This window comes from Xiphophorus maculatus, chromosome 1 (genome assembly GCF_002775205.1).
Source record: "Xiphophorus maculatus strain JP 163 A chromosome 1, X_maculatus-5.0-male, whole genome shotgun sequence".
Classification (NCBI taxonomy): Eukaryota; Metazoa; Chordata; class Actinopteri; order Cyprinodontiformes; family Poeciliidae; genus Xiphophorus; species Xiphophorus maculatus.
Genome location: NC_036443.1, coordinates 3,808,495 through 3,819,539, shown reverse-complemented (window position 1 = coordinate 3,819,539; position 11,045 = coordinate 3,808,495). Strand labels below are relative to the sequence as shown.

At 38.5% G+C, this 11,045-nt stretch overlaps 1 protein-coding gene across 1 annotated transcript; it reads right to left on the bottom strand.

Annotated features, from left to right (window-relative positions):
* Nucleotides 1–3,381: 3,381 nt before the first annotated feature.
* LOC111609830 lies at nt 3,382–5,789 on the bottom strand. Its single transcript, XM_023340444.1, has 4 exons — nt 5,642–5,789; nt 5,180–5,503; nt 3,775–3,909; nt 3,382–3,683 (listed from the first exon to the last, which is right to left on the bottom strand). The coding sequence occupies exons 1-4, from the start codon at nt 5,787–5,789 to the stop codon at nt 3,382–3,384; spliced, it is 909 nt and encodes a 302-aa protein (XP_023196212.1).
* Between the last annotated feature and the right edge of the window lie 5,256 nt (nt 5,790–11,045).

Below are 11,045 nucleotides of genomic sequence, written 5' to 3'. Positions count from 1 at the left end.
TAAAGTTAACACAATTACTTGATTGTGCTACAAAATGACACGTTGTGCCTGGAAAACACATATTACTGCCCCTGTGGCTTTGTCAATAACCATTCTCTCCCAGAGTTACACGAGAGCAGTTGCAGTCTTCAAATGTTTCCATGAGTAACACCATCCGCCAGGCAGTGACAGATCTGCAGGAGTCTGACATGTTGAGCGAGAACAGAGCCAAGAGCCTCTCAGATCACTGAGGCCCTGATATATCCACCGGCCCTCAAGTGATGTGTTAACATCACGCCCGGCTTCTACGCCGGAGGCTTAGCTGTAGATCATGATTTAGAATTAACTCTGCTTTGTGCCTGAAGCCTAAATAGACACAGTGGAGACATTCCTATTTCTTAGCAGACACTATTTTTCATTTTCTCATAGCTAGCAATCAGAGATAAATATACTAACAAACAAAGTGGCAACTGAAAGTCAAAAACTTCCTGCTCTTGTAGTTGAATAAGACGGGAAACAGAGCCAGCCCAAGGTATAAGTAAATGAAGCAGCTGCCAAGGATGTCCACACCTGTATGAGGCCCCAAAGAAAGAGACCTGAGTACAATCTGACGGTCTGTGGAGGATCCAAGAGACTGAGCTGATGGTGAGGACAGCCGAGACGTGGAGCTCATCACCAAACGTAAATAATCAAAAGCAGGAAGACACCTGCTGTAAATTATACTTTTGCACAAAGTAAAAAGTTTTACAAATGATACACAAATAGCGAGGCGCACCACCTGAGGAAAACATGGCACCTTCTGAAGAAAAAGCAAACAAACAAAAAAACATGTTTTGTTATTTTGTGATGGACTGTTAGCATTTTATTAGATTTAGAAAAATGACATATATTTCAATAATATGGCATTGTCTTTAAACATGCCAGGTCTCTCAAAGCTGGAAAATGACTGGAGCAGCACTTTTAACTCTCATGTTTTTCACTCAACTATATACGTTTTGTCCAAAGGTTTTATTCTCAGTTTTAATCACATAAATTCTGATTGAATTTGGTGAAAGTTCTATTTCAGAAAACATTTAAATGCAACCTTTGAATTGCTATTGTAATATTTTATTAGCAGTTCGATGCATTTTATATACAGATTTTTCTTTTCCAAATTGTCATTTAAAGAACAGTGCAAAAAATGTATAATTGTTTCATCATTTTACCCCTGGTGAACAGGTGCAGTTCTTGTCTTCATTTGCATAACTCTTTGGTTAGATGCCTAAAATGTTCCAGGAAGTTACAGGTTAATATGGCATTTTTCTTGGCAAAATAGCAAGTTTGTAATTTGGTTGGTAAATGTGAAAAAAAGCCAGAAGGCACCCGTCGACACTTTTTAAATATATATTAGCCCCTTAATTGGTGGGGGAAAAGGCAGAGTATTCAAACAAACTAGATTTATCCCATGGATGGGATATCGCCAGTTAAGGGGTTCGAACAAATCCAACAAGGTGCCTGTCAAGCACAAGACAAACCCGAATTTCTTTACAACCAAACATTCATTATGCTTAAAGTACATTAAAGTACATGCACTTAAACCCCTTCTGTCTTCTCTGCACATGTTTCATACTAGATAAGCACCATGTCGTTTAATGTACATCAGAGCTACAAGTGAGGACTTGAACTGATCTTCGTTTGGTGGGGTGGGGGATCATGTGACGACGAGGCGCTGCGGTTATGATTTGTTTCCAGGAAATGTTACATATCTGCCACATCTGGAGGTTATAGTGATAAGCAGGAAAGCCCAATCTTTAACACATCTGAAAAAAAACACGTAAAATGCTTGAAAAATGTAAAATGATGTGTCGCTTGGGGTAATTTTCCAGGTGAGGGAATAAGATTACAGTATAAATGTACAGTATATGTACTGCCTTCTTACACATGTTATGTTCTTTTAATCCATGTTTGGTGTGTGAAGGCCAGCAAGATCATTTGTGAGTCAACTGTCCAGAGTTGCTTCGCAGAAGAATTCACATTGGCTGTGTAAGTGTGTGCATGGCAGGCCTGTATGCCAGAGGTCAGAGGTCAGCTGAAATGACTCTGGAACAGCAATGTCTTATAAAAGCATTTAAAGCATGTACAGGACTAACAGCTTCTACCCAGCTGATCCATCAGTGAAGCGTCAGCTGCAGCAGGCCTCAGTGATGGAGGTGAAGGGGGTCATTTAAAGTTACACAACATGATATGTGATCAGGTGTCACGATACAACCAGCATATGAGGGGCCCATTTCGGCAATAACCGTTGTTTTTTTATTTTTTGGCAGATACAGCTTTCATAAACTGATCTGAGGATCAGTGTCTAATATTCACGTATATTTCTTCATGTGTACACAGTACATAACTGTGACAGTATGTCTAACTCACTATAGTTCATTTAAAAACAACTAATCCCCCTCAGGTTTTTAAGTTATGGTAAATCAAATAAGACATTTGTTTATGATTGGAAACGACACAAATTAAAATATTATCTTCATCCTGATATCAGATTTCAGTTTGGACTCTGGCTGCTTGAATGCATTAAGACAAGAAACATTGTTAACAAAAATATTTTGTAATTTTTTTATTAAGTGCTCTGGATTTGAATGCTTTACAAGGTAGAACATCAAAATAGATATTTAAAATTGTTTTATACTGTTGGAAAAACAAAAAAAAACATGGCTTCTTGTTCTCTGAGTTGGAGTCTGTTTCCCCCCCAACATGAATTATGATAAACATATTTTTCATCGTTTTTCTTTTGGTAAATTGTCATTTCTATTTTTTTCTAATCTTCCTAAATAGTCAATTTAATAGCAGTAAGAATAATAATTAAAAAAAACATTGTTCCTATTAAGAAAAAATTAAAATAAAATACGTGTCAGATAATCTTCTGTTAATTCTGTCACCATGTGGTTTTTCCCCCCTGTAAACCTGTGGAATTAACACAGACATATAAATGTATTCACAAAGAGAATAAAGGAAATAACTTTTTTTCAGTTCCTGGAGAGAAATCAGCTGAAATCAAAGTTAGCAGGTCTAAAAAAATCTGTGACTGGAAATTAACCATATAGTCTCAACTCTTGTTAGTAACATTCATGTACAATCATCCCTGGATCAATATCAGAATGAAATATTATTTCTGCCTCACTAATGGTGACACCCGGTAAATCACAATTTACCATGGGTAATAAAGATGTTATAACTCCTGTCTAAAACTACATTTATTATTTTAAACAGCTAATGCACATTACTGTACCTAAAACCAGTCCTTTATCAACTTTTTAAAGCAAAATAGTTTTATATATATGTATGTGTGTGTGGGCATGTGTGTGTGTGTGTGTGTATAACTATTAATACAATGCAGCATAAATATTCAGCTTTCATCTATTAATACACATATTCATGATTTTGCACCACGTCATCTTTCCAGGGTTCGGTAACATTCACATAGTCATCGTCTTCATCATCTGTGCTTTCATCTTCTTCAGGTCTTTGTTCTGCTGCTCTAGGATCTTCTACACCAACAGTGACTTGTCCTAAGTTAATGTCTGCATCTTCATAATCATGATCATCATCACTTGTTGACTCTTCATCCATCTCCAGTTCCTTTACTGAGCGAAATGCATCAATATTTTCATAGTCGTCCTGATCATTCTCGTCGTATTTTGTGTTTAACTGCTGGAAATACACTGAAACAAAACAAATATAGGGGATATATGAATAAACACAAAGATAGATAGCAAGAATCTTAATTTAATGCATCTCTTGCTGAATACAGACTTTGGTTTTGGTCAGACGGTATGGGCTGTTTAGAGCAAAGTTTCCTCCTGCAGCGCAGACAGACTGCTAGAGACACCAGCAGGACCAGCAGCAGGATTCCACTGGAGACTGAGGAAACCAGCAGCAGTGAAGAGGCTAGGAGAGAAAACATTTGGTCAGTTTATGAATAGCCCTCATCATGTATCAGCCATCAGAGGAGAAGGTGGTGTCTTATTCAGGCATTGGAGCAACAAGCCCCTAATATTTGGGAGCGATTATGTATGCGGCGTCTTTGGGGAAATTGTAGTCGCCCATTTTCCAGAAGAGCTATGGATTCAACATGTTGGGATGACACAAAACTTTTAATGACCTGTGTGATACTATGAGAGCCCTGATGGAGCCTGCTGCACATTGTCCAAAAAACAACAAAAAACTGTTTCCATTGCCGTTTTGCTAAATACTGTACATCTGTTTCAGTATGGCTGAAAAACCAAGTCATTCTAGCACAGAAACTTTTACCAAAAAATGTGAGTTTTTTTCTAAATTGGCGTGTTTCCATTCAGCATATTTATTTTCATAATTTCAATTTGTGCAACTTTCTGTTCAATGGAAATACAGCTGGTATCAATGATGATATTACAGCAGGCAGAACTAAAGATTGAAAAGCTGAAGATGTTCAGGTTTATTTTGGGAGTGATGAGGACAGGTCAGATCAGGAATAAGTGGATCAGATGTACTAGCTTTAGTTAAATGTGTTGGAGATAAAGACAGAGAGGCCATACTGAGATGGTTAGGTTCAGAGAACATACAGTGATTACATCCTCTTGTGCTGAGGATGGAGCCGCAGCACAAAAGGTTGTGAGGAAGAGCACAAACGAGAGGAGAATAGGACTAAATGGTGTAAAAGATCTGAAAAAAATAGCAGGCTTTAAACCAATTGAGCCATTACCTAGAGGGGAACCTCCTCATGAAGACAGTGACCTCTCCAGTCAACAAAGGCACAATAAGTTTTTAGGTTCAGGAGGAAAATACTTTTTCACACAGTGAAAGTTCAGTTGATAGTTCAGTGTTTCCCAAAACTGGTCCTCAAGGCTCCCTGTCTTCATGTTTTATGTGTTTCCTTGCTGCAGCCCAGGTGATTTCAACAGGTATGAGCTGAACTACAATCAGCTGAATCAGGCGTAATAAAGCAGGGAAACATCTAAAACATGGAGGTCAGTGTGCCTTGAGAACCAGGGTTAGGAAACAATGTGATACTTTGTCTCTTTCAATAAATAGAATAATTTTTTGAAAACAACATTTTTATTTTCCGTCACCTTTAACTTTGTTTAATAATAATATTACCTTTCACAGGTTGCAGAAATGTTATTTAACTCAAGTCTGTCAGATTTAAATATTCTTCTATCAAATATATATAGTTACTTACATTTGATGATGAGACTAATGGGTTCTGCCTCATCAGAACTGAACCTCTGTGTAGCCATGGTAACCTCATACACACAGCTGTAGTTGCCCTGGTGTTCAAACTCAGCAGCTGGGAAGTTAAAGGAGGCTGAGTTGTTGACTGCTGGCCTGGTTTCTGTGATGTTGGAGTCGGAGAAGATGAGAGAGAAATCTCCCTGAGGATATCTGGGGTTAATGGAGCAAGTGAAGGAGAGGCCGTAACCCTTGGTAACCTCTGCTCCTCCTGGACCCCAGACCAACCCTCCATCTGGGGATGTCAGGGAAATGATGGGCCTCTCCAGACTCACTGTAGTAAACATGGACATGGAATAGAAGAATATTATTCCACATAAAGGCATGGCCATTTGAAAAGATGGATTATGGATTTTCCATAAATATTTATTTGACTAAATATTCACTGTTAACACAATTTATTTAATCTTACCTCTAAGACGAACAGAGTTACTGAAGGGGGAGGTGAATGTTTGGCTTGACATCATTTTCTCATACTGACACTTGAATTCTCCATCATGATCCAGAGTCACTTTAGGGATGTTGAAGGTAGCAGAGGAGGAAACTGATGGCTGATTCATTTTAAATGATCCTGAAGTCTGTTGGAGGATAAATGTTCCACTTAAAGGTGAAGCAGCAATAGAACAAGTGATGCTGACTTGTTGACCCCAGGTGACCTCAGCAGAGCCTGTAGAGATGCTGGGCTTGGGAAGGTTCACTGAAAAACAGTAAGTTGTGAGAATAAAAGTTTATTCATTTCCACAACTGAATGACACTAAAAATAATAATCTTTTGCTGTCAGTTTATTTATTTTTTGTGGTCAGACGGCCCAGTGGAGACAGTGCATGACAGATAGGCTCTGAACTATGTGGAAGTTTTTTATATCACTTACAACAAATATCAACATACAAGATATAAAATGTTTTGATTCTCTTTTCGAAAGGGGTTATATTTTTATTTATTTTTACAACCAAACAATACAAAAGAAACTGGTTGTTTTTTTTTACCCCTCCAGGGGGTCTTTTTGTGGGCTCTAGTGTCCCTTATATGATAGCAGGCTGACAGGAAGGGGGGAGAAAAGGAGGGAAGACATGCGGCAAATGTCGTCGGGTCCGGGAATCAAACCCGCGACGGCCGCGTCGAGGACTCAAGGCCTCCAAATACGGGTCGCACTAACCACTACGCCACCACGGCACGCCCCAATAAACTGTTTTTTTATTATTAAAAAGTGATCAATTTGCTAATGTCAGTATTTACTAATGGATGATCTGATTCACTGAGTGAAAAACAAATAGTGAAGGCATTTAAGCAACTGATTGTACTGCTGAAGTTTCACTGTTTAAACAATTTATTTAATCTTACCTCTAAGACGAACAGAGTTACTGAAGGGGGAGGTGAATGTTTGGCTTGACATCATTTTCTCATACTGACACTTGAATTCTCCATCATGATCCAGAGTCACTTTAGGGATGTTGAAGGTAGCAGAGGAGGAATCTGATGACCGAGTCACTCTAAATGATCCTGAAGTCTTTCGGAGGATAAATGTTCCACTTAAAGGTGAAGCAGCAATAGAACAAGTGATGCTGACTTGTTGACCCCAGGTGACCTCAGCAGAGCCTGTAGAGATGCTGGGCTTGGGAAGGTTCACTGAAAAACAGTAAGTTGTGAGAATAAAAGTTTATTCATTTCCACAACTGAATGACACTAAAAATAATAATCTTTTACTGTCAGTTTATTTATTTTTTGTGGTCAGACGGTCCAGTGGAGACAGGGCATGACAGCCAGGCTCTGAACACGTTGGGATTTTCACACAGGGAAATTGTTTCACTATTGTAAAATTTATTATAATTTGGTTTATAGTAGTAGTAGTAATAATAATAATAATAGTAACAATAAAAAAATCTTAATTATAAAGAACTTCACGTTTTATAAGCAAATTTCAAAGTGTACTTAGTAAAAGAAACACCTAACAGACAACACTATGCTTGCAAGTGCATTTGCTCAATTGTAGAATCGAGGTCATAGGGCCAACCAAAGACCTTCAGAGGGCCACAAATGGCTCCCGGGCCTCATTTTGGACACTCCCGCTTTAGCTACTCTGGCGCATTGTCGTATATACATTATTATGTAAGTGTTATGTCCAGTGGTGTGTGCCCACAAAAGAGAAAATAGTGGAATATGTATTTCTTCAAATGTTTGTGGCTGTAGTAACAGTGTTTCACCAGCAAGTGGTGCATGGAGACTGAATTATTGTTTGCTCCTCAGTTTCTCATAAACAGAAAACCAAATGATAACAAATTTTGACCATTTTCTCAACTCAGTGTCACTCTATGAGAACAGCTCTAGTGTCAGGTCTTCATACCTGGGCCACCTATGAGTCTGAAAAGCAGCACTATGTAATCTGTACAATGGAGGACATGGACAACAATGGAGGACATGGACAACAATGGAAGCTCCGTTGAACAATCTGCTTCTAAATTTGTCAGTTCAGTGGCTGTTCTATTGAGAGTTTCTACATATAGAAAGTTGCTCTTGTGACGCCATCAGTGACTCCACTCCTTAGCCAACCAATGACAGTCAGTCTTTTGACATCAGGTTTTCAGCCCATTTTCATATATTTGGAACCCAAGTGAAGTAGATTCTTAAAAAATGGATGTTGCGATAACTGTTGTGAGGCCACAATGAGTAGGCACTAGTACAAAAGGCCCAATAACGACAGAGGACGAAATGTCAATGGTCTGGTCTGAAAAGTAGACGCCACTGATGGGGAGGAAGTGAGTCGCAGCTCATTGTCAATGAGTTCACCCAAAAGTTCAGTTGCACAGGAACAAGTGATGCTGACTTCTTGTCCCCATGTAACTACAGCAGCAGGACTTATAGAGAGGCTGGGCTTTGGAATGCTGCCTGAAATATACAAAGTGGTGTAAAAAGTTATTTTGTAAAATATTTCTGGTGTGATGCATTCCTTTTGAAAATGATTTATGCATAAATGAAGCCATATTGAGAGACAAATCGATACTCAGAGACTAGGTTATCAGTCTATTATAGTCTAGTTATGACAGTTGTACACTGACAGTCTAGACTTGATCTGTGTTTAAAGAGGTGATAAGTTTTAACAATGAGAAAAATATTAGTCTTGCACAATGAGCCTAGGATATAGAACTGTGTGATAACCAGGGAGCTTAAACACAGAAGAGAAATGAAGTTTGCTGTGTTCTCCAAAGTATTTTAACTCACAATGCCACCTGAGTTTTATCTGGAATGTGATATACTGTATTTCCATATTGTTGATTTGAAGATAAACAAGAAAAAAACTGTAAAGGCTGTTGGACACGACCCTGTTTCTGCCTCTCAATCTCTGCCTCCTGCCTTGTCCCTGGATTTGCGTGCCTGATATTGTCTTCATGTGCCTGATGTGTTTCTGTGCCCTGACTACTGATCCTTGCCTGACCCTCAGATAAGTTTGCCTCTTTCTGCCTCCCTGGTTCTGACCCTGCCTCGACCTCTTGACCTCCAAATTCTGATTCTCCCAGGATTCATCACCTGCTACCTACAGCTGTGCTACCAGTGCTCATGCTCTGGATCAGTCTCCATCATGCAGAGCTGTTCTGTCCTCTACAACCAACACCCCAGAGACGACTCCTCGCCATCACTTTGCTGAGGAACCAAGAATTAGTCCCTGTTTTCCACAGCACTTTAAAAAGGTTAGTGGCTTTTCTTATTGAGCTTTGTCCCCGAGATTACAAGCCACTAACCTGCTTCTGTTCTCAGAGGTTCCTGTCCCATTGCGGGTGGTCACCTGATTCCTGATTCTCAATAAAAAAATTTGCTTTCCATTTGTGTCTGACTGAAATTCTGGGTCCTCTGTTCTGAGCATTACAATATATTTTATTAGAACATAGTGTTTCAAGTCCACAGTACCTCTGACTGTAGGCTTGTTTAGTTTTCAAATGCTTTATCAAATTACTCATTACAAGATGCATTTTTTGCCAGAGTTTGGCTTTATAGTTCAAGCCTGACCTGAAATTGGATTCTGTGGCACGATTAATAAACCTACCAAAGCCAAATGAGAATGAATGCACAATATAAAGTTGTGATAAATTTCTTGGTACACTATTTGACACACTATTTAAAATCGCACGTAAAAATCTGATTTGCACTTGACTCACCCTGTGGTTACAAGTGACAAAATGGAGCTGGAAGATGCTAAACAAAAGCTAAAAATGGGAGAAGTTACATTGCTTACTCAAATAATGGTCTAAAAATGGAAACAGTAAAAGCTTAATTAAAATACCATGTTGGGTTTACTTAGGCCTCAGACTAGAGCTGCATCAATTGCAGTTTTCTGGCCAATCGCCGATTACTGATCTTTTAAAAAGCTTAACATGCCAATTCCGATTTTGGCTGATATCAGTTTTTTTCCTGAAATGTTGCTTAATATAGCAAAAAAGTTGTTGAGTGGGCAACAGTGGGGTAACTATTGTTAATTGTAAACATGCGGGTGGGCTGGTCTGTCAACAAAACCTCTCTCACCTGGAGAGCAAAAGAGGACAGTGGTTGATTCTTAGACATTTGCCAAGCTAGATAAGATCGGAGGATAAAATTGACTTCACGTAAAAATCGGCTGATCACCAATCTCCCAAAATGAAGTAAATCGGCACTAATAAATCGGCTGGCCGATAAACCATACAATTATACCTCATAATCTTGATTCAGGGCGGATCTGGCTCAGACACATTGCCTATTGGTTTGAGTTGGACTGGATTTTATAAGCCTGATCTAAACTCTAAACATTAAAAATGAAATTTTAAATACAATTAATAAAGCATTTTTTCTTTACCTGAACAGACCACACCAGCATCCTCACTATGACCACAGTCATGTTTCTCATAACCATTGTGTCCACAGCTGGTTAGAGAGCTTTCATCTCCTGAGCACCGAACATTATCAAGCCAGATTTTTCCATCTCCTTGACCAAAGTGAGCAGAACCTGTTGCATTGAGAGCTGTACCACAGCCCAGCTGTCGACAAACCACATTAGCATCAGTTATGTCCCACTCATCGTCACAGACTGTTCCCCAGGCATTGCTGTAGAAAACTTCAACCCTTCCAGAGCATGAAGTTGATCTAGGACCTGCCAACCTGATCTGACCTATAAGAACAAAATTCAACATATTTATGTTGATGTTTTGATAACAATAAAAGACACTTATTTACCATGGGAAGAGAAATTTATAAACTGACCTGTAGTGAATGAAGAAAATGTTAAGACAAGGAAAACTGCAAGATAAAAACTTAAATTGTCATTCTGTTAACAGAAGTCAGGTGATTTATGTAAAAGATATAATTCATTTTTTATATAAAGAGAGGAAGACTATAGAAAAAATAGAAATATGATCTTACAGATAAAATCTTTAAGAGACTGATGATTCTTCTGCTTTCTGATCCACATAGCTGCATAAAGCTTCACGGTGTTCTTCAACTGGACTCAAACATTTTGAAAGGAACTCGACTATTCAAAACACAGACACTTCCTCTTCGCCTTTTTTAAAGGCACTCAGTCATAAAAGAACTTATTAAAACAGCTTTAAACAGGCACAGCTTTTACAGTTTCATTTAAAATTTGCTCTGTAGCTCTGGCAGCAGTTGAGTAGACTTTAAGCTTCACTTAATGTAGATGGTATTTTCTGTTAGTTTACTCATTCTCAAACAGAATGCAGTTCTATGAAGTGTTTCCCTCATATAGATTTAATCTGTTTTTGTATTTCTGTCATACTGAAATGTTTCACATCATTAAATGTGTATTCTGTTCAATTTGATGTATAAGACCCAAGTAA